This window comes from Eubalaena glacialis, chromosome 19 (assembly GCF_028564815.1).
Source record: "Eubalaena glacialis isolate mEubGla1 chromosome 19, mEubGla1.1.hap2.+ XY, whole genome shotgun sequence".
Lineage (NCBI taxonomy): Eukaryota > Metazoa > Chordata > Mammalia > Artiodactyla > Balaenidae > Eubalaena > Eubalaena glacialis.
Genome location: NC_083734.1, coordinates 15,495,524 through 15,523,507, shown reverse-complemented (window position 1 = coordinate 15,523,507; position 27,984 = coordinate 15,495,524). Strand labels below are relative to the sequence as shown.

The following is a 27,984-nucleotide window of genomic DNA, read 5'->3' as shown; positions in this document are numbered from 1 at the left end:
CTGGGCCTCTCTCAGCTTCGTTTTCTTCTTAGGAAAATGGGATGACACACCTCATGGGGGTGATGTGAGGATTAAATGAGATAATTTGCACAAAACATGGAGCCCAGCACATGGCACATGAGAAGCACTCCCCTGACCCCTAGTCTGGCTGGAAGGAATTTCCCCAAGGAGATGCAGCTAATAAGTGGCTGGCCCGAACTCCCACCCCCTGATCTACTCTGCTGGGCTGCCTCTGGGGTCCCGGGACTCTCCCTGCTTTCCTGCCCCACCCCAGTCCTATGCCCTTCCCCCAGCCTCTTGCCGTTGGTGTGGGCAGCTCATTGTGGCCACATGACAATTCCTTCCCTTCCTTCTGGCTGCCCAGCCCAGTGGCTCTGCCCACACCCCCCTCCTAAAGCCCTTGCCACCTTCCACCGTCAAGCAATCAAGCCATCCCTGCCTGCTTCATCCTACAGCCTTGGAAATAGATTCCCTCCTCCCACCCTTCCCCTGCCCCACATACACACAACTAACTCTCACCTTCCTTACATAGGGCTTTGCTCTCCAGGCAGCAAAGCACGGCGGCAAGAAGCCAACTTTGGGGCCAGACCTAGGGATATGGTCAGTTCACCAACATTTCTTCAGTACCTTCTGCATGCCAAGCACGGTGTGACCCAGGCCCAGTGTCTGAACCTCTCTGAGCCTCGGTTTACTAATCTGAACCCCGGGATAACACTAGCGGCCCCCTCGGATGGCCGTGTGGATTTACCAAGGTTTGTAAGATGCCCAGCACAGCCTCCTGCCCTCCTCTTCAGTGCCTGAGGTTTTTGTTCAGAGGCAGAAGGAACGACCAAGGGAAGACCAGCCTCGCTCACCAGAGAAACTGAGGCTGGGTGAGAACAAATGGCTTGCCCAGGGGAATGCTTCATGGTGGCCATGGAGCCCCTGGATGTCCAGGCTCCCCAGTGCCCCCCAAGTTGTTTGGAACCCTTTGAACCCAGCGGCACAAACAGACCCTCGGTGGGCGTGGACAGTCAGCTTTATTTCTTTCCATGCCGAGAAATACAGAGGAGAGAACTGGTGAGTGGGGGCCGGTGGTGGTCAGGGGGTGGTGCTTGCTGTTCCCTAGGGGGCCCGGGGAGGGGCTGGGTCAGTGCCCCAAGCCAGGGGACCACTGTGTTCATGCAGCCAGTACTGGACCCACGAAGGCGCTGGGATGGCAGGGCCACTGTCCCTTCATGTTCAACGAGGCCTGGGGGTGTCAGGAGGCCTGTGGGTGGGAGGCAGCAGGGACCCTCCCTCCCAGCCTTACCTCTGAAGGGTTCCCCATCCTCTGGCCCTGGGCTCCTCTCTGCTGGAAGGGCCAGTCTCTTGAGGCCTCTGCTCCTTCCACACACCTTGGAGGTCTCTGAGCTACATCCTTATTATGACTAGAAAACTCTCAAGTCGTTCTCGCCTGCATGGAAGGATGCTCCTGCCGTGCCTGCTTTTGCAGCGGTCTGCTGCGGCTTCTCTCTTTCTCCACTATCCTGGGTTTGGAGTAGGAGTCAGTGTGTGCGTCTGTGGGAGTGAGTGCGTGGCGGGGCCTGTTTTTGTGGGTGTGACTGTAGATGGGGGGGCAGGTCTGGGTGTGCGTGACGGTCCCAGGGCACACAGAGGCCGCAGTCCCACCTCTGCCATTATTTTCCCATGAGACCACGCCTAAACAGTCTGATTCACTGCTCTCTTCTCCCTGGGGTGCTGAAGCTGGGGACCGCTGGGGCCTGCCGGAAGACAGCTGACTCATGACCCCTCCTTCCAGGGTGGGGGCCGGTGAATGTCAGATTCATAGACCTCATCATGACTCCCCTGGCCTGACGTGACCTTGAAAGTGACGCAGATACTCTGGGCTTATCCCCTTCCTCCCCTGACAAACACGGGCGTTTCTATTTTGGCCTCAAAGGTCCCATAAAGCAAATCCAGCTGGTCCCTCCTTTAGGGTCGGGAGAGGTTGGAGTTTATTCCCTGGGTGGGTGACTGACACAGGAACACCAGCCCTAGAGGGATCTGCCCATGCCCCTGGGCCCTGAACCCTCCCCTCGTTCATACAGGCCCTCCTAGAAGGCTTGGGGCTGCACCCAGGACCCAGAGCCCCTCCCGGCAGACAGAGCCTCTATGCTGACATGCTCCCTCCTCAGGAGCCTCTGAGGAGGGTGGGAGAGATGGGTAGGGACCCTGAAAGGAGGCATGAGGGTCCTGAACAGGCACAGAGGAAACATTCTTGGCCAACTTGGGGCCCTGAGAACCTGCCCTCCCAAACTCCTGGAACCCTAGCTGCTAGGCAGGGCCTCCCAGTGTGGGAAGGCCTGGAGCATCCTTCTCCAAGGGTTTGGGGGCTGAAGCCAACAGGGGAAGTGGGAGCAAGAAAGACCAGGGAGAAATCTGAGGGGCCCTGCTTAACTCCTTCCAGGTGTCCCATTAGGTCCTGAGACAAAGGCCATGGTGTCCGGGCCCCTGATTCTGGGCATGTGGATGTGTTCCTAAGCCTGGGTCCCCAAAGATGGGACCCTTCAGCCAACCTCTTCCCTCTATCTTGAAACTCTCTAGACCCCATGAACAACAAACCTTCATAAAAACTCTGGCCCACGCCCCTGCAGAAGGCACAAACACCCCTGATGACCTGGGAGCCCATGGGAATTTCCCCCAGGGGTGGTCCCTAAGCCTGCTCCAGGAAAAGCCTTTGCTGTTTGTGGTTGGCCAGGGGCACAGGGTGAGGCACAGAGCATCAGATGCAGCTGGGCTGGGAGCTGGGAGCCCAGGCCCCACCTGAGCCACTCTGCGTGGGGACCCTGAGCCCCTCTGCATGAAACTCCAACTTTGTGCCCCAGACAGCCAGGGAGGGCCTGTCAGGATGAGAGCTCAGGCCTGGGTTCCTTTTCACCAGCTGTCCTGGAGGCAAGGTCAGGCCCCGGGAGTTCTTGGTTGGTGCCCCAGGCTACAGCCCAGGTAGGGACTAGAGGCGGACTGCGTCAGCCTGGCAGATGCTCTGACACCAGACTTCTCAGCCGAGACGCTCCTGAGGCTGAAATGTTTGGGAAGAGGTCTATGGGTCATGCTGTCCCCGTTTCTGTCTCCACCAACATTCCTCTCGGTGCCTCCACCCTGCGATGGATGTAGGATTGAAGTATGGCTGTTGCCTCTTTCCAGAGCAGCTGCACATCCTGTGTGTCCGAGGGGTTCCAGGGCATGTGCTGAGCAGAAGCTTGGCCTCTGAGCTCAGGGTGCTGGCTGGGGTCGCAGCAGGCATGTGGCACAAGGCATGCAAACAGTCTTTTTTATCCTGCCTCAAGAAAAATACAAAAGATAATAAAGGCCCGCGTCTTTTCTCCTGGTCATCAGACACGCAGGGACTGCGCTACCTCTCTCCCCGCTGTAGTCTTGTTTGTGGGGCTGGTTTCTTCTCCCTCTGGCAGTATGTGCTGCTTGGCAGGTCCTAGGAAATCGTGGGGATGAGAAACCAGCCAGAACCCTGGGGTTAAAATGCCGGGACGTGCCCCTGAGATTAAACCACAGTATTCACTGGTTTCACAGTCAATTTCACTTCCTTCCTTCCTTCCTTCCTCTTGCTTTCCCATTTGATGTGGGCTGGCAATGGGGTGACTCAGGGGTTTCCCTCCAAGTTTGTGCTTTTGGAGCTGGGGGGCAGGTGGGCACCTGGCAGTCACCATCCTGTCCCCCGAGGTACATGGGGCATGTGGGTGCGGAGCTTTCCAGCAGGCGGGGGCCTGCTTCTGCTAGCACAGCCCCCTAGTTAGTTCTATTTCTTCTGAACTGTAAAGAAAAGAACAGGTGTGGCAGAACAGAGCTCAGAACATAGGGTCTTCCGGTCCCTTTTTTGAGGATTTGAGTTTTTGTTTCCTAGTGGGAAATGGTAACAGGGGTGAGTTGGTTTGGGGCTCCTGGTAGAAGTGAACTCCTGCCAAGGAGAGGACCGGGGCCTCGGTGATTGGTTCGGAGGTGGGCACGTGGACCCCTGAGGCTAGAACCATCGCTGCTTGAATATTTTAGTGAAAACTAAACAGTCCCCTTTGCCAATTTGAGCTCAGTGGTTGTCACTTGCCATTGAAAGAGTCACGGCTAAGGTGACAAGCAGCAGCAGGACAAAGACTGAGACATCAGAAGGTGACACTGAGGCTCATACCCTGGGCTAGCGGGGTCCTGCTTCTCAGGCACCTGCACACCTGTCAAACTCAGAGATTATGGAACATGTTTCCGCTCAGACAGATGAAGTGGAGGACCTGCATCTTGAACCCAGGCAGACTGATTACAAACCTGAACTGTTCCCTCTCCTACGAGGCCAAGGTTCCCCATGACCCCAAAGCTGAATCCCAGGCTTTCTGCCCCAAGTTGAAAACTCTATATTCCAGATCAGTGCCTCCCAAACTATAACGACTGGGCTGGGAATCTTATTAAAATGCAGATTCTGATTCAGTGGGTCTGGGTGGGGCCTGAGATTCTGTATTTCCAACCCTTTCCTGGTGTCAGCAGCCACGGCTGCTGGTCTGGCTGGTCCATGGAGCACACATTGAGGGGCGAGGTCTTTAGGGGAACAGCTTATGTTGATCACCAAAGGGGCAGAGATGCTTGGACGCTCCCAATGTGAGTGTGTGACGGGAGGGAAATGGACAACACTGACCTGCATAGCCCAGAAATTCTCAAAGCTGCCTGGGCTTTGTGAGCAGCTGAGTGGCACCTCTGAAAAGGGTCACCCTGCTTGGATAACTTCCCTGGGCCACCTTTGGGCGCTCACAAAAGTGTTGCTTCCTGACTTCCAGCACGTGCATGGTTTACTTCCAGTAGGTCCTGGCTGTCTCATCAGGGATGCTGTCTGGCAGGCCCCCAGTTTACCAAGCAGAGTCACATGCATTATCTCAGGTGATGCTCACAAAAGCCTCTGTGCTGGAGGCTTCTTCCTACCACTTTCGACGTGAAAACCCCGAGACTCAACCCAGGCAGACCCTGGTGCAGGACCCAGGACCATCAGAGCTGAGACTAGAGCTCGTGGCCTCTGACTCCTGGGCACATGCTCTTCCCACGCCCTTTCCTAGTGATCTATCCTCCAGGCATTAGAAAGTCAGAAAGCCAACCCCACTCAGCCAGTCCCTGCAGGGGACTGGGTTGCTTTCCTTGAGTGACAGGAAAAGGCTGCGGCCCACACATGCTCTTACCCTTCTCCCCACCACCACCCCTGTCCCAGGGGGCTGGGCCACAGCCTTCCACAGTCCTCACACTCAGTCCTCACACTGAGTAAGCTGGAGTGCGGCTGGGCCTCACCTGCAAAGTTGACAGTCACGGCCACGATGATGATGACGACCCCCATGATGATGAAGGTGACGCTGAGCATCCCGGCTAGGCGGCCCAGCCTCCGGGCCCCGTCCAGGTCTCCCTGTTGCACGCTACTTCGAGACTGCAGAGAGAAGGTGGCAGAGACCTCAGGAAGGCTGTCCTTGGCAGCCTTGGAGGGGGCCCCTTGCTGAGCCTCCAGAACACACCTGGTCCCCACTGCAGCCCACACTTCAGCAGCCCCCATAGGGGAGAGGCAGGGGGCTCCTTCAGGAGAAGTGGGCTGGACTCAAGTGGCCAGACCTCTTGTGGAGACCCGTAACTAAGCCTGCCCCTCGCTGGCTGGGGACAGCTGGAAGCACGACCAAGCACTGCAGGGAGTTATCTCAGGACAGTGACGGGCAGGGTGGTATAGTGGAGACCGAGAGCCTGGGAGGGTGGACCAGGTCCAGGCCATGCTGAGCTGGCAGGAGAGATAAGCCAGGCCCCTGCGGACCCCAGCCCAAGGCTCATTCCTGTAGCTGCACTAAGGCAGCCCCTGTGGCTTTTTCTATGGCCTGACATACCTGCCTCTTTTCCTCTGTGAGCCCCCTCTTGCCATAAAAGGAAAGAAATCACTGGTCGTCTCTCTCCCTATATCCCACCCAGGAACCACATCCTTGTTCAACCAAGTCAGCTTCCCAGATCACACCAGAAAGGCGAGGCATTTTGGGTTTGAACCAGGAAGGCTGGGGCTGGGGTGGAGCCATGTATGGCTTCACGGGGGCCCTGTCTGATATTTCACTCCTTCTCAGTGAGCTCGGCTTCTCTTGGCCCTATTTAATTGGGTGAAACCAGGTGGGTGAGGATGGGGATGGACAGAAGACATAGAGACAGAGAGGCTCATGAGGGGTCCGGGGGGGATCAGTAGGAGGTGTGTCCCAAGCTTCTCCATGGAGGCCCCCTCACCACTGCCCGGGACTGGCCTGGGACCTCCAGATTCCTCCAGCTCTAGAACTTGGACTTCTATTGATAGAACAGGCACAGGCAGGAGTCTACTAGAGGTGTGACTACTTACAAAACCTCAGGCCATTTATTTGGTTATTTTATGTTCTGATTATTGGAGGCTCCTGAGTTCAGCATGGAACCATCAAGTACCTTGATGATGATGGTAACGATGATGACAAAGATTTATTGAGCCCTGACTTTGTGCCAGGCAGCTTACTGACGACTATGCCTAAATGATCTCATTTAGCCTCAGAATCATTCTATGAGGTTGGCAGTGTTGCCCACTTTTAAAGAAGCTGAAGTTCCCAGAAGCGACACTTCCCCCTCTGTTCTCTTCATTGGGGCACCCCCCGTCCCCTGGGTCCGGTCTTCATCTCTCAGAATTCTGATTCCCCACCTCCACCCCGTGGTTCCCTGTGCCAAGCTCCTTCCAGGCCAGGGCCAGCTGCCTGCCCCAGTGTGACCTCACTCACTTTGCCCCAAACCACAGCTTCCTACTTCCCAGATCTGCTCCTTGCCTCGCGCTCCTCCTTCCACGTGCTCAAGCCCCAATTATTGGCAACAGCCTGGAGTCCTCCCACTCAGTCATAACTCCCCTCCCATCCCACTCTACTAATGAGTTTCCTCTCCTAGTCAATTCCATTGCAGCTCTCCTCTCTAGCTTCGTGGCACTTGCCCTAGTTCCAGGTGCCACTTCTCACTCAAGCCATGACAAGAGCCTCCTGAAGGTCCCCCTGGCTCCAAGCTCTTTTCCTCTCCATTCTACTCCCCACACCACCATTTCACCCTACAGATATTCATGCCAGGCGTGGTGCGAAGACCCTGGGACGCGGCAGTGTGCAAGAGCGCCCCAGTTCTTATGCTCATGGAGCTTACAGCCTTGGGGGGAGGCTGGCCTCCATGGTGACCACACAAATAAAAGCAAAATTGCAAGTGTGGGTAGTATTCCAAAGGCGAGGTACCTGGTACTATGAGAGTTTATAAAAGGGGAGAGTCAGGGAACACATCCTGAAGGGAGGACATCTGGATTGAGATATGAGAGATGAGTACGAATTAAATAGATTTTTTTTCAAATGGAAGAAGAGTGTTCTGCGCAGAGAGAACGGCATGTGCAAAGGCCCAGAGGGAGTCCCTACGTGGCAAATATGCAGATGTTCAATAAATCGTTATTGACTGAAGGAAGCAGGCGGGGACTTGACAAAGGCCAGTGCAGCCGGGGCTGAGACAGTGAGGAAGAGGGGGCTGCAGAGGTGGGCAGGGCCAGGCCAGGTAGGGCTCTGCCCATACAGGAAGGAGGTCGGCCCTTATCCCAGAACAGTGAGAGCCAGTGAAGATGGAAGGCTGGGGGCAGAGGATAGTATGATTGGATGCAGGTTTTCCTAAAGACACCCCTGACTGTAGTGGGGGATCAGAGGAGAGCCAGGAGCTGAGGCAAAAGCTCAGAGAGATGATGAAGGCTGAGGCAATCACTCTCGTCCAGCATCTTCCACGGCCCCCCACTGTCTGCAGAACAGAGTCCAAACTCAGGTTTGCTTTGCATTTCCTGGTTTTACCCTCTGCCATTCTCTTCCACAACCTCTGGGTCTAGCCGATCTGAACTGCTCAGGGTATGAGCACCGACTTCCACTTGCCTTTGCTCATGCTATTTCTCCCGCCCACATTCCTGCTCCCCCATAACACCCCAAGTCCAAATCCTCTCTATCCTTCAACAGCTGGCTCCAATGCCACCTCCTCTGTGAAGCCCACTGAGATTCTTCCACCCCCACTGGAATGGTCATAATCCCTAGCATTATTTGAACATTTACCTTGTGCCAGGAACTATGCAAGCTCAAGTCTAGACCTCAGCCTCCCTCTGCTGCCCAGGGACATTTGGGCACCAATCACTCCTTGGTCTTTTCACCCTCTCCTTCTTGACTGGATCTTTTTCTCTCCTGTCTTGAAGAAATCCTCTACTTGTCTCACCCAGTTGTAGGCTCCCCAGTGCCTACAGGACAAAATCCAGATTCCGTTTTATGACAGTTGGGGCCCTTCTTGATCTGGCCTTTCTCCATTTCTCCAGTTGCTTCTCTCACCACGCCTGCCTGGTGTTCTATATTCCAGCTCCAGCTCCTCATCTGTAAAATGGCCTAATAACAATCCCTGCCTCATAGGAGTGGTAGAGGATAAATTGCTCTAATGGATGGCAAGCTCAGGTCACCAAACTCAGGACATCAACACCAAGGCAACATTGGGAGGAAGAGGAAGCAACATACAGAAAGACTTCTGGGATTTCCAGGAATTTCAGCTTCAGAAATCCTGGGGTTACCTAGAATCATTATCCAGGACTCATTCTCAGCTGTAAATATAGCTTCAGGGGGAGGGGCAGAGGGTTTAAGATGAGTCCTGCCCCCTACTTTCCAGAAAAAGTCTGTGCAGTAATGATTCAGGGCCATGGAGAGAGGCAAACAGGTAGTTTCTTGGGTATGAGAGGTGAGGAAGAAAGGCGAGAGGGAGAGAGAATTTTTTTCAGTTCTACTGAGCCCAATCTCACTTATTTATCCACAGAGCCATCAATCCATGCATCCCGGTCATGCATGTTCCTTCAAGCCTGAGGGACACCATTGAAGGAGACACAGTGGGAATGGCTGCATGGAACAGGGCAGACCTGATTGTGGCTGCTTTGTTGTGTCAGACACTTTATACACTCTATGCAATGTAAACCTCACAACTATTCTGTAAATTTTAGTTTTCCAATCTGTAGAAAGGAAGGATAGTAACTGCCTCTAAGAATAGAGCCCTAATTTTACATGAGAAGTTGTCCACTGCTAGCTGGCACTCATTTCTGAAGTACCCCCCCACCCCCGCATTAGTTACCAAATGAAAGATCCATCCCTTGTTTCCAGGGATGGAAGAAAACCCTTCATTTCTTTTTATGAGTAAATTACCAGCTGCTCTCCGTCCCCATTAGTGACATCATCTTCCTCTTATACCAAATGGCTCAAGTTGAAGGCACACTAATAATAATTGCAGTAGTGGTTGTAATGACTGAATTAATAGATCATTTGTGATTGCAATGGCTGTGGGAATGGTGAGTGAGAAAATGAATTCAGGTTAATAGATCGGTGAGGGAAGACATTGAAAAACGTTTGAGTGTGGGGAAAGGATAAGGCGGGGTTGGGGAGAGGATAGGGTGAGGAGGATGCTGATGAGAGCGGCTAGAGGCTGACACCAGCCAGGGGAGGGTGGCAACAGAACTTCTCAGGAACGAGCTTTCTCCACCCATGAGGCTCAGGCCAAGGCCCAGCAGATCTCAGGAGAACTGACAAGATGTGCCAGGGCTGATCAGTTATTAGCCCTTCCACAGAGATCAAGCATCTCCAAGCAGGTCAAGGCAAAAGGATGTGCTTCTCCATGTGCTTCACAGCACTCTCTCTGCATAGATACAATTGTTTCTGAAATGCCCTGACTACAGTTTAACCCCCCTGTTGCTGGAGAGAGGGGAGGGATGGTGGAGGATCCTGGGGAAGGAGTCAGGGCAGCTGCAGTGGTGGATGGGAGGGATTGGGAAGACTTAGGGGCTTGAGACCGCAGCTGTTTACCAACTTATACAGAAGTATGTCAAGAGGCTTCCCTGGTGGTCTAGTGGTTAGGACTCCGTGCTCTCACTGCAAGGGCCAGGTTCGATCGCTGATTGGGGAACTAAGATCCCACAAGCCACAAGGTATGGCCAAAAAAAAGAGAAAAAAAGATGTCAATATCTTAAGCCATATGCCTACATGCCAGCTGACCGTCAGCCCTGGTCAGGGCTTAGCACTCTTGTTGAGTGAATGGATAAATCATAATGAATGAAAATGAGCCTGCAACACATCAGTTAAATAATTAAGTTGTTGAAAATGCCTAAGTAAGGAAGCGTTGAAGCCACTCTGGATCTCTGCGTCGTTCCCACCTGCTGTAGGAACAACCTACAGAGAAGGGACTGCTCAGAGGCTGCAACCAAAACCACAGACAGGGCTGCCTACCTTTCCCAAGGCTGTAATGAGGGGTGAGACTCCATTATATCCAAATTGCTAAAAGCCAGAAATGCCTGTTCACTGGGGGTTTGCCCTGTCCTCTGACATTGCAGTTTCATTTAGTATTAATAATAATAGCAACCACTTCCATTTATTAAGCATTTACTATGTTCCAGGCTTTGGCACACACATTAGTTCATTTAATCCTCCCAACAGCCCTATGAGGTAGGTGGTTTTATTACACATTTTATAGATGAGGAAACTGGAGCTAAGGAAGGAGGTTGAATGATTTGGACATGGTCATGTGACTTAAAAGGGATAGAGATGGGATGCACACCCAAGTCTATCTGATGCTTCTTTTATCAACAACTGAAGGCCCACTGCCTGGGGCCCAGCATCCCTCATTGACAGGAGATCTTGCTGGATCGGGGAGCGTGGCCATTTCTCATCCTGACCCAGAGGTAAAATGGATGGAGCCAACCTTGCCCTGGCCACCCCAGGAAGCTCACAGGAAGCTGCGGTGCTGAGCAGGCCTGGGCCTGGACACCTGTGATCGCAGCTCCTGAGGTAGAGCCCCTGATCCCAGCACTGGTCCCAGCAGGCCCCTGTCAGAGCCACAGTGGGAAGGACACTGCTGGTCCATTAGTCTTCCACTGATGGAGTGAGTGGGTGGTGGAGAGGAGGCTACTGGGAGGTGGGGGAGAAAAAGAGGGAAGGAAGTAGAATTATTCCCTTCCTGCATAAATGCCTAAAAGGTTTGCCTTTCCTGGGAGGGACACACCATCCTTGTCCCAGAGGTAGCTACAGGGTGGGGCCATGAAGAGAACACTGGATTCAGTATCCAGTTGATGTGCCTCTTGCCAGTTGTGTGACCAGGGGCAAGGCACTGTTTTACATGCCTCAGTTGCCTCATCTGGTAAATGGGAACAATTAGCTAGACTCTGTCAGCCTCATACTAGGACATGCTCTGCAGACAGTGAGCTCTAGCCAGGCTGTCAGGGATGTGGGTCTCCTTCTCCCCTGGGATCAAGGGCTTGATCCTTCACTTGGTAACAAGTGGGAAGACTTCAGATGAGGAGCTCTGAAGTCTGTTGCCAGGACCTGGAGACACCAGCATGGAGACTTAACTCTCTTTCCACACTCTCTGTCTCTCCTTCACCCCTGCTGCTGTTTGAGTGGCACCAAGTATTTCAGCTCTAGATAAATAACTGACCCCTCCCTCCCCAGGGCATGGGAGTGTCCTATGAACTAGAAAGGTGAATATCACAAAAAAGCGACTCACACAAATGTTTTGGATTCCCAGTGTATATAAAAGTTATGATTATACCTTACTGTAGTCTAATAAGTGTGCAATAACACTGTATCTAAAAAAGCAATGTACATACCTTAATTTTTAAATACTTTATTGCTAAAAAATGCTAATCATCATTGCTCAGCAAGTTGTGATCTTTTTGCATTAGTAACATCAAAGATCACTGATCACAGGTCACCATGACAAATATAATAATAATGAAAACGTTTGACATATTTCGAGAATTAACAAAATGTGACCCAGAGACACAAAGTGAGCAAATGCTGTTGGAAAAAAAAAAGGCGCCGATAGACTTGCTTGATGCAGGGTTGCCACAAACCTTCAATTTGCAAAAAATGCAATAGCGGCAAAGCACAATAAAACGGGGTATGTCTGCTTATAAAACGTCCAGAAGAGGCAAAACCATGGAGACAGAAAGAAGATGAGTGAGTGATTGCTCAGGTTTGGGAGGGATGGGGAAGAAAAAAGGCACTGGGTTTCTTTTGGAGGTGAGGAAAATGTTCTAAAATTGACTGTGGTTATAGTTGCGCTTGTCTGTGAATATACTAAAAATCATTGAATTGTACACTTTAGATGGGTGAACTGTATGATATGTGAATTATATTTCAAAGCTCTAAGTAAAACAACAAACAGGACTTCCCTGGTGGTCCAGTGGTTAAGACTCGTGCTTCCAGTGCAGGGGGCACAAGTTCGATCCCTGGTCAGGGAACTAGGGTCCCATATGTTGTGTGGCGCGGCCAAAAAAAAAAAAAAAAAACAAAACCCAACAAACTGGTGATGGCTTCCCATCCCCCCCAGGGAGACACTCACCTAATTACTACCATCACATAATAGCACTAACTATGTGCTGGGTGCTTTAGCACTTTGTATGGCTCATCTCATTTCACCCTCACACAACTCTATAATTTAGGTGTTACGCTGACACCCATTTTGCAGATGGGAATACTGAGGAGAAGAGATGTTTGAGTGACTTGCCCGAGGCCACAGAATATCTTGTGGTTTTGTCTAGCGTGGGTGCTTCTTGCAATGTGTTGTAAGGATCTGTTTACAAGTTTCTCCCCGCTGGACAGGAGGCTCGTGGGAATTGGTGATGGCATCTGGTTTAGCACTGTACTCCCTGCCCCAGGCCCGGTGACCATCAGACCTGACTCAAGAACCTGAGAAGGATGTAGAAATGCACTGGGGGTGGGTTCGGTGGTCTCACAGCCTTGGGCCCGGGTTTCCCTTGACAAAGGCAGCTCCTACCCAGCTCACACCCTGCCACCCCCAGCAGGAGATGGATTCTAGCAAACGTTTTCTCCTGGGTCCTTGTGTGGATTCCCTCCGCAAAGCCTGTCTCTCCTCCTGGGGCTTCTCCCTGTAACCAAGAGGTTAGCCCTGCCCACAGCCACTGGCTGCACCCCTGTGGCCCGGCTCTGCCCCCAGCTGCCTCCAAGAGCAGCAGGCAGCACAGGAAGTTCCTCAAAGGCCTGGCCCAGCCCTGGCTCTTCTGCCCACGCCAAGTCCCTGCCAGCGTCCCCTAAAGCCCTGGCAGGTGGTGCTGGATTTGATGGGGGTTGGGGAAGGCCCCCCTGGCTGGAGACTGGGCCTCAGTGAAGTGGATAGAGACGTATGAGGAAATAAGGGTTTTCTCAGAGGACAGCGGGGCAGCGGGAATGACCACAGCTCCTGGGGGCTCGATGATGGATGACTCAGCAGGGGAGTCACTCCAGAGGGAAGCAGACAGTGTCTCCCCTCTCAGTGTACTGTCCCCTGCTCCTAACCTCATTCTGAAAGTCATTCCCTGCCAGCCCCTCTCTGTGTCTCTCTCTCACAATCTCCTGGACCACAAAAGCACTTGCCCACATCTACCAACATTTTCTGTGGCTCCTCTGTAAGTAGCTCTATCCAGATGACTTGGATTGGAGATGATCTAAGGTAATTTACTCAAAACCCTAGAGCACGAGTGTGTGGGAAGCAAGGACTAGCCCCCATGCCCCTCCCTGGCCAGGCCAGCCATGCCCTCTGACACACGTGTGTTCCCACCCTTGGCCCAGACCCCCCACCCTGAAGACAGATGCTGAAATCGGTGCAAAGGCGAGGCCCAGAGGGCCCCAGCGAGAAGTTCCCCCCAGAGGAGCAGCCCTGGGGGAGCCGGGCCCCGGGGCCCTCAGTCCATGGCAGGGAAGCCACTGCCTGCTCTTGGAAACCAGAGCTGCCAGAGGCTGACAGAACACCGGGGGGGTGCCTGGCTCCCCTCCTGAGAACATGGGGCCCTGGGACCCCATGCCGGCTGCAAGCTCTGCTGATTCACAGCCCCACTCAGGAATGACTCCTTGGGACAACGCCCCCGACCCCTGCAAAGGCAAGACCCCCAACTTAGCTGTATTTCTGTGCAGAATTTAGCTCCAGGTGGCTCTCTGGAATCCCCTTCCCAGCAGGGATGTGTGCAAAGTCAAGCTGTGATGTCCAGGAGCGGAGATGAAGGAGGACAGCGAACAGAAGCTCTCCAGGCCCCTGGACCCCTCTCCAAGGGGGAGTAATAGACCAGCTGAGAAGGGGAGTCTTCCCCCAAGCCCCCGGCACCCAGCTCTTTTCTCTGCCTCCCAGGCAGGGAGACTGGTGCCTGCAGGGAAGCATGGCTGCTGACCCCAGGCCCAGCCCCTGCCCTGGAACGAAGAGCAGCACTTACCATAATGGAAAAGATGAGGGGGATGAGGTTGAGGGGCCAGATGGGGCAGAAGCAGGAGGTGATGGCAAGGACGAGGTAATCTTTGGGAACTTCTCTGTCCTGGGTATAGGAGGTGGTGGCAATGGAGGATGCCCGCCTCGAGCTGGCCCGGGAGGATGCCTGGGGGAGCGAGGCCTCCCGGTGCCCCTCGGATACCACCTTGAAGGGCAGACTGTGGCAGCCCTGCTCCAGGTCCAGAGCCCCCGAGGGGGACTTGGACAGCTTCAGGGGCTTGTCATCCTGGCCCCCGACCTTGGTGAGGAATTTCTCCATCTCCGGCAGGTCCAGGGGTGAGACGGTGCCTGGCTCCTGCGCCGGGGAAAACTGAGGCTGCCCGGGGTGGGCCATGCTGGCCTGGGCCTTGGGCTGCTCCAGCTCCAGGCCGGGATGAGGGGCTCCAGAGGGACCTCAGCGCACCATTCCTCAGCCCAGACTCAGGGCCTACAGGTCAGGGGCAGACGTGTCACCCAGGAGAGCAAGGGCCAGCTGGGGGCTGGGAGGGTCAGCTTCTCCGGGCCAGCTGAGTTCAGAGGCTCAGGCCGGCCTACTGCCCCATGGAGCTCCGGGAAGCTGGAGCCTTCAGTTCCATTCAAGTTTGAAGCCAACTTTGCTGATGCCGCTGACAGCACAGATGGGCGGGGAAGCAACAGAAAGCAGCTCCAAGAGCAGAGAGAAGACTGCTCTTCTCCCGAGTGAGGCTTAGGCTAAGTCAGGGAGGGTGTGTGTGTGTGTGTGTGTGTGTGTACATCACCCAGCCTCCCTCCCTCCCTGCCCTCCTCAGAGATGCTTTTCAATTCCCCTCTCCCCAGAGAACCGCCCAGCAGCATTCTGCCTCTGCCCCAGCCCAGCTCAGCCCTGCCCAGCCCCACCCAGGGGGACTTGGGCCAGCCTCTGGCTTCCACTACTGACCCAGGACCTGCTCTTCTGGGCTGGGGGCTCTGGATGGGGAAGAAAGACAGAGTGGGTCAAAATGGGTGTGTCTTCAACTGTCACGGAAGACTGAGCCCTCTGCAGCTCCTCTACTGGGGCAGGCTCCCGCTTCTCCTATCTGTTGGGAAACGTTGGCCCCTGGACCTACTGCATCCCACCTCGACCCTGACCTCCAACGCCCAGAGGCGTCCAGGCCAGAGCCTGGCTCCTAGCTCCGGGAGGGTCTAGTACTAGTGTGGCCCCTGGATGCTGCCTGGACCCTCTGAATGGGTGTATGAGCAGCTCACCAAGGGGTGGGGCAGCGGGGCTATTAGGGAGGAGTGTTGGCCCCATCTCATGGCCATTAGAGCTTTTCTAAGGTGCTTTTAAAAAGCCAGCAAAGATTCTGTTTCAGGAGCTCCTTAGCGCAGATGCCGGCTCTGAAGGGCCTCGGTTCTGGCTGCCTGTCCTCTGTCTCTTTGTTCTCTCATGTCTCCTCCCTCCGTTTCTGCCACCTTCTCTATTCTCTGCATCTCTTTCTATGTCCCCGATCTCTCTCCTTACATTGTTTTATAAGGTGACCTAGAACCACCAGGGTGTGTGTGTGTGTGTCTGTTGTGGTTTGGAGGAGGGCATAGGTCATGGGGGTTGGGGGTGGGAAGTTAGAGGTGAGAAGGGGTCTCAGAGGTTGTGGAGTTCAAATCCTTTGATATCACAGATTAGAAAAGCGAGGCCCAGAGTCATCTCAAACTGTATCCCAATCAGATATCAATCCCTGGTCCAAGTCCAGGGGCTGGTTTGGAGCAAGATGAGCCATTTTAGTGGAAAGAAATATCTCTGGGTTGTGTATCAAGCTGGCTTCAGAAATGCTGCTTCCAACAAGGGCCGTGACAAGGCAAACGAGGCAGAGTGTGAGGGCAGGGAGTGGAGAGCTGGCCACAAAGGGATGGGAGGAGGGCTCCCCCAGGCCAGGGATGGGGCAGAGGGAGTGAGCTGGGCTCTTGTGCCCAGGAACTTCCAGAAACGTGCTGATGCCATTTTATTTATTTATTTTTTAACATCTTTATTGGAGTATAATTGCTTTACAATGGTGTGTTAGTTTCTGCTATATAACAAAGTGAATCAGCTATACATATACATATATCCCCATATCTCCTCCCTCTTGCGTCTCCCTCCCACCCTCCCTATCCCACCCCTCTAGGTGGTCACAAAGCACCGAGCTCATCTCCCTGTGCTATGCGGCTGCTTCCCACTAGCTATCTATTTTACATTTGGTAGTGTATATATGTCCATGCCACTCTCTCACTTCGAGAGAGTGGCTAATGCCATTTTAAATAAGAGACCTCCTGCAGAGGGTGGCAGGTTGGGTGCCTGAGACCCCTAGACTCTAAGTCAGTGTCCAGCTTGGACAGAATTCCATGTTACAACCTGGGAGCTGATTCTTGGGGGGAAGGACTCAGGCCCTGTGGACCTACCGCTGCCCAGCCCAATTCCATAGCCTCCAGCCAAATGTGCCTACTAATTGCCCGAAATGTGGCTCATCCACACTGAGATGCGCTGTAAGTATAAAACATATACTAGATTTCAAACACTTAGTACGAGAAAAAAGAATGTAAAATATCTCGTTAATACACTGTATATAGATCGCATACTGAAATGATAATATTTTGGATATACTGGACTACATAAAACATTATTAAAATTAATGTCACCTGTGTCTCTTTTCTTTTTTTAATATGGCTACTAGAAAATTTAAAACGTGGCTTGCATTATATTTCTATTGGGCAGCACTGGCCTGGAGGACAGAAGGAACCTGACATAAAGGGATTCTTTGACTTAATAAAAACTCGAAGAGAAAAGAAAAAGCCAAGAAGTCCCCACGGCAACGAGCTTACCAGGTATGCTGGGGTTCAGGCACTTGGGAGCCGGGTTTGCTCTGTCTGCTGTGAGATCCTCGGCTTGTGGTGCCATCTAGTGGCCGAGTGGTGGTGAGGGAAAGGACCAGAAGTGGGAGTGGGAACCAGGGGGAGGGGCAGAGGCGAGGACCAGGAGCCCCGGGATTGGGCTCCGGGGCTGGTGAGCCCAACCCAGCCAGCTGCTCCTCCTCTGGCCCGGTCCTGCCCCCGCCTGCAGGTGCGGCCTTCCCACTCCCCGCCAGCTGAGGTCTTCAGTGGAGGCCCACGGGCCACGCTCATCATGCAAAGTGGGTTTGGCCTGCACAGTGTTGGCTCAACAGTGTTTTTTAAAAATCCATTTCACATAAACATGGGGGTTTCAGACTTTTAACATGAAGATCTGGGAGCCCTGGGCCCATTTTCTGCAGAGCAGCAAGCAGCTGGGCCCGCTGCAGCCTTTAGAAGGGAGGGCGCTGAGCCCCTCCTCCGACTCCGCCCTCACGCCGCCCGCGGGCCTCAGGTGGCGGCCTGCGCTGTGAGCGCCTGCAGCTACACAGGTGTATTGGCCTTTCCCTTCCACTGCGGGCTGGCCTCGCTGCTCTCTAGTGTGGATGTTGGGAACTGAAGAAAGTCACTCCCCTCTCTGTGCCCCCTCCCTGATGGGCTGTGAGGCCTTGGAGCGCGCAGGTGTGACCCCAGCTCCCTCGCGCAGGGCCTGACTTGCAGTGATGGCTGGCTGGATGAACCAGAAGAAGATGAAGACGCCAATAAAGTGCCCAGGGTGTGTCCACGCCGGCGCTAAGTCCACCTCTGCCTGTCCCACCCTTGGTACACGCCGGGTGTGAAGGATGCTGAGATGTAAACAGTGGAGTGGAAAGTGGATAGGGAAGCAAACCTCAGAAGGGTAGGTAAGTTCGAGCTTAATCCAAGGGGAAGAGGTAAAAAGCCCCCCTATATCTGTACCCATGGCCTTTTTTTTCCAGCCGTGCAGAGCTTAATTCCCCGTCCAGGGATCGAACCCGTGGCCCCTGCAGTGGAAGCGCGGAGTTCTAACCACTGGACCGCCAGGAAATTCCCCCCAAGGCCCTTTTTATCCCCAGCATCGCCTTGGGTGTCAGGAAACCATATGGGGCTGACAAGGCAGGAGTAATTAAGAAAACTCCACTTCTCACTGAGGCCTGCCTGGGCCCAACTCCACTGCTCCAGGCAGCCTTCTGGTGTCTGCACACACATACACACATACGTGCAAAGTGTGAGCAAAATTTGATGTGGTCATGCACCCATCAGCAAGCACCCCAGTTGCACATCCAGTGAGGTGGGGTCCCTCCAAAGGAATCCTGCTGTCTGCTCAAAATATTTCCCTACTCCTCTTTGGAAGGTGCCCTAAGGAAACAAAACTTTCACCTTTTAAAAACAATTATCAAGAACCTAATGGAGGGACTTCCCAGGCAGTCCAGTGGTTAAGACTTCGCCTTCCCAGAAATAGAGACACAGATGTAGAGAACAAACGTATGGACGCCAAGAGGGGAAAGTGTGTGTGGTGGTGGTGGGATGAATTGGGAGATTGGGATTGACATATATACACTAATATGTATAAAATGGATAACTAATAAGAACCTGCTGTATAAAAAAATTAAATTACAAACAAAATAAAGATTAAAAAAAAAAAAAGACCTTGCCTTCCAATGCAGGGGGTGCGGGTTCAATCCCTGGACGGGGAGCTAAGATCCCACATGCCTGGTGGCCAAAAAACCAAAACATAAAACAGAAGCAATATTGTAACAAATTCAATAAAGACTTTAAAAATGGTTCACATCAAAAAAAATCTTTACAAAAAAAAAAATCCTAATGGATACTAACCCTGTTACATCCTCCCAAATTCTCTCAAGGTCTGTTCCTGCACCTGCCTGTTTGTCCACACTTATAATTAGCGGGCACAGACCAGTTTGTGATCCGCTCCCTGAACTCACCATAACTGGCACCCTGTTACAACATTAGAGAATGCTTTGCCTGTGCCTCTATGGTTGGGCATCTGTGTTGTTTCAAAATCTTTCATCGATAGGTACAGTGCCGCTGGGACTGCCTTTTTGCAAATTTGTTTTTCCTTTTGGATTACTCTCTTGGGGTATTTTTACTGTGATTTTGCCAAATTGTTCTCTACCAAAAAGGGAACAGACACACAGTACAAGTAGAAATCTGTAAATGTGCCCTTTTCTCCATATCCCTGACAACACTGGGTCTTACAGTTGTTATTTACTTTGCTGGCATGTCTCATTCATTATGCTGTAAAGCTGCTAAATGTGCTGTAAATTTTATTATTTTCTGCCCTTTCAAAGTGAACCCTCTCTCTCCTTTGAACACTATTTGAGGGATCTGTTGGGATTAACCTTATAGACACATAATTTCTGTCTTTAGGTATCAGTCGTTCATATCTTTTGGCCATAATTTTTAGCAGCTCTCTCTTATATGTGTTTTCTCTTTCCAGAACTTTCCTTTTTATATTCATTCAGTGCCTCTCCTTGTATTATTTTTCTCTATATTTGGATAAACCTATGTGGTCTTGGTTGATAACTTCCATTTCTTTAACAATCACAGACTTATCTTCTTTCCACAGCAAATCAGTTATCTTGGAGAACGGATATGGTCTTAGGAAGCAGATTAAAAAACTCAAGCAAGAGTTCCAGAAAACCTGGAAGGCACATAATTAAAGGTATTCTGGCCTAGCATCCCCTAAAGAATCAGGGAGAGGAGGGGGTACCTGTTAGGTCAATACATACACATATGCACACACACACATTCACAGATCTACACATCTCTGTAAGCATGCACAAAATGTGTACATGTTAAAAAACCTCAGAATGCCAGGCAAATACTTGTCATCTTGTAAATATGCAGATGTGTGCACTCAAACAAATAGCCCTGATGAAACAATGTTAATGTGTTGGAGGCTTTAGTTTATAAAACACCTTCCCATGCATTCTCTCCTCATAACAACCCTGTGAATAGAATTTGTCTTAATAGCTTCCATGCAGTGAGTGCTTTGTGGGCCAGGCACTATGCTAAGTGCCTTAAATGCATTCTCTCCTTTAGTCTGCACAACAGTCTATGATGTAAGTACTTATTTCAGCCCATTGTACGGATGGAAGTACCTAGGCTCAAAGCCCTTAGGCGATTTGCCAAGGTCCTTCAGCTGGTAAGTGAGGAGACAAATCCTCGCATCCTCAGGCTGACTTCACAGTCTGCGGTGCACTCCCGCTTCCATCTGCAGGGGGTGCCCTCGCCCTTCCAGGGCTGAGAGTGCAACCGGGGAAGAACATCACTTCTTTCCATCCTGGAACTTTGGAAAGCAGGACTTGATGGTCATTTTATTATGTTTCCAGAGAATAAAAACCTGAGGCTGAAGCAAGGTGGAAGCATTGTCCAGGCTGGTCTGTCATAAAATTATAATATGCAAACAGTACTAAGTTGTGGAACACCTTCTAATTGCCAGAAACTGTACCTTAGAACGAATGTTAATGCTCACAGCCACCCTGAGGTGGAATCACCTGTGTCAGAGGTGAGGCACTGGAGGCTTAGAGAGGTTAAGTGGTCACACATGTAGTAAGTGGCAGAACAGAGATTGGATCCCAGGCCAGTCTGGCTCTTTCCTTTCCGCTCTTAGACTGTGACACTGCCTCTCCCTTACAGGGCAGGCTCAGCGGGCAGGCCTGGGGCCAGAGTCCCACATTTTGCTCCTAGCTAGGCCCCAAGACCCCTCTGCCCCAGAGTCAAAGCCTTCCCGTGATCTGTGACACGTCTATCTGCCCTGTGAAATTTGGAGCCCTGAGGCCTGTGGACCAGATGCCAAGTGTGCCAGCCAGTGTCTCACTTGCAGAAAGCAAAGACACCTGTAATCAGGACGGTGAGCCTCATCTCAGCTGTTCTGGGGACCCTTCACTCCTCCCTGGGTGACTATAGGCATCTCTCCAGCTTCTGTGGGGTCCCCCGTTCTGAGCTGTATAACTCCCCCCACCCCAAGCTGGCAAGAGCCCAGCTCTCCAAGGAGACCAGAAAGCCCTCAGGCCTCCCCTGGCACCCCTGGGTCCTCACCCCAGCAAGCAGCACGTGCAACATCAGCCGGGCCAGCCCAAGTGAGACCGGACACGAGCTCAGAGTGCTCGTCTTAGCTGCAGAGCAGCTCTCCAGACTTCTCTGGGGGACTGGCTGTCCCTCCCACTTCCTCAGCAGCCTTGGCCCGAGGCCCACTTTCCTGGATTCCAAGTCTGCCCCTCATCACAGAGGCCCTGGCTGCACTGGCCCACTCTTCCCTGGGAGTTCCATCCGCCCATAGCTTGGGGTACAGGCAGGACTCACCCCCAATCCTTGGCCCTGGCCTCAGCTTCCTTCCCTGAGACTGGCCCAGACTCCGCTCTCATTGCCACCATCTCTGTGGCTCACTGCACACAGCAGCTCTGCGGGGAGGAGGCTGACCACATCCTTAGCTTCCCGGTCCCGCTTGCTGTCTCCAGATAATGTCTTCTCCCACAGGGCCCCTCACAGTGCTCCGTCACACCTGGGGTCTCACCAGGAACCAACGTCTCCAAGTACCTACCTGTGGGCCTCACTCAGGCCCGGGCCCAACATTCCAGGGTGAGCCTCCAGGCCTCAAGCCCCTCAGGCCTTCTTGCCACCCTGGGCCCCTGGGCCCAAGAGTCCTGGTAGCAGACAGAGATGATAGCTTCTCCTTTTTATTTAGCTGCTCCTGATGGCCTCTCCCAGATCACAGACTTGGGGCATCAGCACAGGCAGGGGGAGGGGACCCCACACTGTGCCGTCAGACCACACCAGCTGCCACCCACGCTCCCACATACCATCACCCCCCTGTCCAAAAGTCCCCATTCTCCTAAAAAACAGCAGGACTTAGAGAAACAGGGATGCGAAAGTCACTTTCCAATAAGAGTTCATCAAGTCCAAAGGTAAGAACCCAGGAGGATCCTGCTCCTTGTGGAGCTGCCAACCCTGGCTGGGATTGGGGCGGGGGGGATTAAGGGGTGCAGCCCCAGGCTCCAGAGTTCCTTCCCACTGGCAAAGCGCCTCCTTTCCCCCTCTGGCCTCAGCCCATTCAGCTTTGCCCAGGATGATTCTATAATCTTCCCTTCTGTAGTCATCGGGTCATTGGCTCCTCCCAGGCCGGCCTTCCTCCAGGCCCGCGGGTGCTCTCGGTGCCGGGTCAGGAGTGCTGGTAGCCCAGCCCGGGGCTCGCTCGCAGGTGGCCCCGCGGCCAGGCAGAGGGAGCCCCGAGACTTCGGCGCCAGCTTCCCGCGGAGGCCTGGGCCACGCCCCGCGCCTCGGCCGCCGCCCTGGCCTGTCCCAGGGGCGTGTGCAGGAAGCACGAGGCGCAGCGCTGCGCGAAGGGCCCGGCGGGCGGCGGCGCAGGCTGCGGCGGGCTGGAGCCCGCGTCCCCCGCGTCCCCAGCGCCCGCGGCCTGGCCGTAGCACTCCAGGTGCCCGCAGGGCCAGCGGGGCGCGGGGCTGGCGCGCAGCACGAGGGAGAGCGCCGTGATGCGGTGGATGGCCCTCCGCAGCGTGGCGATCTTGGAGAGCCTCTTGCCGCCCAGGTCGTGCCGCAGCGCGCGGCGCAGCGCGTTGAAGGCCTCGTTGTAGTCCAGGATGCGCTTGCGCTCCCGCACGTTGGCCGCCATGCGCCGCGCTTTCGACCGCACCGGCCGGCTGCGCTTTCTGCTGCCCACCACCTCCTCTGCCTCGCCCAGGCCGCGGGGACTGCCGTTCTCTCTCAGCACCCCAAAATCCCTCCCGGCCTCCAGGCAAGAGCTCCCCAAGTCCTGGGCAGAGCCTTCGTCCCCCTTCAGGCCCCTGAGGCCTGGTCCTGGCGCGCCTCGGTGCATGGCCTTCTCCCGGGCCTTGCCGCCCCGGCTCCGGCTCCGGCTCCGGCTCACAAGCCTGACAGTCCACCTTCCGAGCGTTGACTCCTGCAGTCTGGACACTCCCGGGACAGGCCCTCTCTAGCTGGGCTTTATGGCACCACGTGGCTCTCCGCCCTCCCCATCCATCCATCTCCCTCCTCCTGCTTTATTACCTGCCTCCAGGTAGGTTGGTGAGGGAGGAACCCAGAGGAAGGAAGCAAGGAAGGGAGGACGCATGCAGATTCTTGTAGGAAGGGACCAGATGGGCAGCCGGGCCACGCCCAGGGCAGTGCTCCAGCCGCGGGGAGAGCTTGCCCTGCTTCACTCCAGGGCCTCTCTGGGGTGGCTGGGTTCCACATTCTTACTCCCGACCCCAAAAAGGGTGCCACATTTGGCCTCCGGTCAGGACTGCTGATAGGTGCACAGAAGGGCCCCAGTTGTAGTTGAGTGTGTTTAAAGAACCTTGAAAGTTTTGTCAAGTCCTGTGGGCAACCACAGGGCTATCACAGAGGAAAGCATGACTGTTCCAGCGGGACCCATAAGGGAGGGGCAGATCAGATACAGCAGGGCGCTGCAGATAAGATGGACCTGGAACTTCTGGCTTTCTCAGCTACCAGAGTGAGGCTGGCTGGGATTCTGGTTTTGGATTTTGCTTGGGCCTTAACTCACCCCCTACCTCTCTTTAGCTCCCTCTTCTGCAGGCAGAGCTGGGCTGAGTGCTGACTCAGAGGGTGATGGCGATTGTCTGGTGGCCCCCTGGCTCCCCTTGTGGTACCCATCAGGGCATCTTTTGGAGACCAGGGTCCTTGAGCAGCTCAAGACACAGCACTGCCATGTTATGAACTCAGTGAACCCACTCACCACCCCCACCCCAGGGATTTTTAATTTTACACAGGGTATCAGAAAAAGAATAATGCTTAGTCCTAGAGAAAGACTCCCCCCGCAATGGTATTTCAGGCATCCACAAGTAAGTTGTATGGTGCACCAAGGTCAATATCATTCCCAGCCACAATCCAAATGCCTCCAAAATGCCAAGACTGTGTTAACAGCTGGGATGGATATGGAGTTCACATCCATCTCGCCAAAGAGCAGACTAACAACCCCATTATTTCAAACTATGAATTGCTCTATGGAGAAAAAGAATAGGGCTGTTCTTTTTTTTTATTTTCTGCCTTGCCTACTAGACTGTAAACACCCTAAGGACACTGTATTTCTAGGGCTCTATTCCCCAAATCTGCAATGTCTGTGAAATTTAAAAGTGAATGAAAGCAGCTACAACTGGATGTTTTCACCTCTCAAGCTGTTTCCCACTGTCCCTACAACCCACAGACATACAGTCACACAGAAATGCAGGCCTCAAGCAGGATCCTACCCTGAGCCTGAGCCACACAGATGTCTGAGCTCTCATGGGTGCATCCACAATGTTAGTTTCAGTGGGTCTCAGAGTGGGAAGCAGGGAATCAGGTCAAAGCCCAGACACTATGGTTCCTGAGTGTCACATTCCATAGCCACCTCTGCTCCCACACCCATCCCTTGTTCCTTAGCCCCTCAAGGCCACCCTAGAGAGAGCTGAATCACTTTCCTGCTCGTCGGCCTTGCCCAGCCCCTCAGAAAGGCCTGGCCCTGGGCTCAAAGTCAGGCAGACCAGGAGGCAGCAGGTGGACCTTCCAGTCCCAGAAAAACCAGGGAGAGGTGGTTTGGTGGGTGGGAGCCCTTTCCCTCTCCAAGCACTCCCAGCCAATGGCCTCTTCCAAAACTTCCCCCGTCAAGGGCACAGTTGGACATATATATGAATGCTTCCAGAGAATTCCACCAGACGGGGTCAGGAGACCTGATTCTGGTTCTGCCACGAACTTGCTATGGGACCCTGTGCCAGTCATGCCCTCCTCTCTGCACCCCAGTTTTCTTTTCTTTGCAAGGAAGACATCCCCTCTACAAAGGAAGGTAGGCAAGACCAGCTATATAATTTGCAGAGCCCAGTGCAAAATGAAAATGGGGGCCCTTTGTTCAAAATTATTAAGAATTTGAAGATGGTGACAGCAGAGCATGAAACCAAGCTTGGGGCTCTCTAAGCCTGGAGTCTGTGCCGCTGCACAGCTCCTGTACCCGTGAAGCCGGCCCTGAGTGTAGGATAGAGTAGTGTAGTGGTCATGAGCATAAGCTTTGGGTCTAAACTCATCTGACATTTGCCACTTTCATAAAGACCTTGGGAAAAGCTCTGAATTTCAGTTCTCTACCTGCAAAATGGGAGTGATACCAGCCTCAGAGGACTCAGAGAAAGGAACCTGGTAAAGATTGGGCCTTTAGAAATACTGGATCTGGTTATCGCAAGATAACCTTGACCTGAATGTGCCCATTAACACATTTCCCTCCCCTGTGGTGTTCCCCGGAGCCCATGACCCACAATCAGGAGGAAATAGATGTGCAAGCCCAGAGCACCTCCCATCTTCACGGAAGGATGGAGATGACCTATGCAAGGAAGCCTGCCCTTCCCACTGACCCCCAGGGCAGCCTCACAGAGGGGAGAATCTGCCTAGGGCAGTGCAGGAGCTGCCCCTTTCGGGTGATAAACAAGCTTAAACTGCTTCCCGGGCCTTTCCTTCCTTCAGTGAAAACTCGCAGTCCACCACAGGCAGGATGCTGCTTAGTAAAAACTAGTAATAATAACAATAGTCATCTTAATAATATTGGTACTGACTTCTATTGACTATTATAGACGAGGCATGGTACTCAGTAATCTAAGTGCTTTTTAACATACATTATCTTAGCCTCACAGCAATCCTATAGGGAAGGCTCTATTATTATAATACCCATTTTACAGACTGGAAACTTGAGACTGAGAGAGTTAAGTAATCTGCCCCAAGTCAGAGGGCTGAGCTGTTGCTGAGCCAGGATTTCAAATCAGGTAGCGTGGCTCCTATTTGAAGACCAAGCTCCTAACCCCTCTGTGCTGGGCCTGCGTTCTGGGCTCAGTGAGCACTTCTCCACCCCCAATGCTGACAGCCTCCACCGACCACCTGTAGGTAATAGAGGCCTTGCCTCTGCCCTTTGAAACAACAGTCACTGAGATAGTCAAATAGTTTCAACCACGTGTGAACATAAAAAGAGCTTGGCTGCTGTAGAGAAGACTGGGAAGGGATTGGGGGTGGGGGAAGGAGGGTCCTCAAAATGAAGACAGACAAGTAGGAAAAAAATAGAGAATCTGGGCTGGAAGCCAGGAGCAGTCCAAAGCAGCCCAACTGCCTGCCTCCTGGGACTGAGATTTGCTACCTGGGATTTCCTTGGCTAATTCTAACTCTGTCCCCAGCTGAACTGACGGCTGCTGGACCCCAGCGGGAGCACCAGAGAGCAGAAGTGACAGGCCAGTGCCCACCTGCCAACCTGACCCTCCACTGCAGGTAAGCCAGGGCCCTGTAAGCCAGGAGTAGCCTGAGGGGACTCGGGATCAGCCTGCAGCAACCTGCATGCACGTGTTGGAAAGGCCTTAGGCCTCTGCCTGCTGGAGTTCTGGATTGAGTTCAGTGGCCTGCAGTGGGTCACCAGCCTCGGCTGCTTGCCAACATTTCCTCTGTGAAGCCAGCCCTGAACCCTCCCCTTCTGTGCTTTACCCCACCTTAGCATGTAGCAGATCATATTGTACTTCTTTTCCCATGTATTTATATGTCTTTTTCTTTAAATTGAAGTGTAATTGATTTACAATGTTGTGTTAGGTGTACAGCACAGTGATTCAGATATATATATATATGTATGTACATGTATGAATATATATATATAAGAATATATATATATTCTTTTCAGTTTCTTTTCTCTTATAGGTTATTACAAAATATTGAGTATGATTCCCTGTGCTATACAGTAGGTCCTTGTTGGTTATCTACATATTGTATTCAATACTTTTATGTTCATGCTGGATCCACATCCAGGTCGCTTCTATATTCCCAGTACCTAGCACAGTGCCTGGTACATAGGAGATGCAAGGAAATATTTGCTGAACATTGAATAAATGGTGCCATCCCTGATATTAAGATATTCACAAGGACTTCCCTGGTGGCGCAGTGGTTAAGAATCTGCCTGCCAATGCAGGGGACACAGGTTCGAGCCCTGGTCCGGGAAGATCCCACATGCCACGGAGCAACTAAGCCCATGCGCCACAACTACTGAGCCTGCACTCTAGAGTCCACGAGCTACAACTACTGAGCCCATGCGCCACAGCTACTGAAGCCCACCCTCCTAGAGTCTGTGCTCTGCAACAAGAGAAGCCACCACAATGAGAAGCCCGTGCACTGCAATGAAGAGTAGCCCCTGTTCGCCACTACTAGAGAAAGCCCGCGTGCAGCAACGAAGACCCAACGCAGCCAAAAAAAAAAAGAAAAAAAGATATTCACGAAACTCTGGAAACTCCACACTGGTCTGATCAAACAAGCTCTATGTTCAAATCTGGTAAACAGTTACTGAACATGTACTAAATACCAGGCCCAGTGCTATAGGCTGTCGCGTGTGTTGACAGCCATGAACACGTATATTAAGTATATAGAAGCTCCATGGGACTTCCCTGGCAGTCCAGTGGTTAGGACTCCGTGCTTCCATTGCAGGGGGCATGGGTTCAATCCCTGGTCGGGGAACTAAGATCCCACATGCCATGCGGCATGGCCAAAAAAAAAAAAAAAGAGTATATAGCTCCATATTAAAATAGAAGGAAGTACACCTTGCAGCCAAAAAGAAATGCCATAGAATTCCCCACCCCCCCAGTCACCTGGGGGGAATTTGATAATTGCCAAAGCTGTATTCTCCAATGTGGTTGTAGTGGCAGCAGCAGTACATTATAACTTCTCAGACCCCACCCCAGATCTATTGAATTCAAACTTCTGAATTAAGAGCAAAGTGGTTCAAATGTTCAGAAATATATATATATTTGTTCTTCCAGAATCTAGCCCAATCTAAATTTTACCTTGCTTAAGAATGACTGTTCAGGATTGTAC

At 52.8% G+C, this 27,984-nt stretch overlaps 2 protein-coding genes across 2 annotated transcripts; both read right to left on the bottom strand.

The window, feature by feature from the left end:
* Positions 1-3,775: 3,775 nt before the first annotated feature.
* On the bottom strand, positions 3,776-14,647 carry TRARG1 (trafficking regulator of GLUT4 (SLC2A4) 1). Its single transcript, XM_061176454.1, has 3 exons — positions 14,261-14,647; positions 5,293-5,425; positions 3,776-3,876 (listed from the first exon to the last, which is right to left on the bottom strand). Exons 1-3 carry the CDS (start codon positions 14,645-14,647, stop codon positions 3,776-3,778), a joined length of 621 nt encoding a protein of 206 aa, XP_061032437.1.
* A 7,665-nt stretch (positions 14,648-22,312) lies between these two features.
* BHLHA9 (basic helix-loop-helix family member a9) lies at positions 22,313-22,987 on the bottom strand. Its single transcript, XM_061176588.1, has one exon. The coding sequence runs from the start codon at positions 22,985-22,987 to the stop codon at positions 22,313-22,315; it is 675 nt and encodes a 224-aa protein (XP_061032571.1).
* Positions 22,988-27,984: the final 4,997 nt, after the last annotated feature.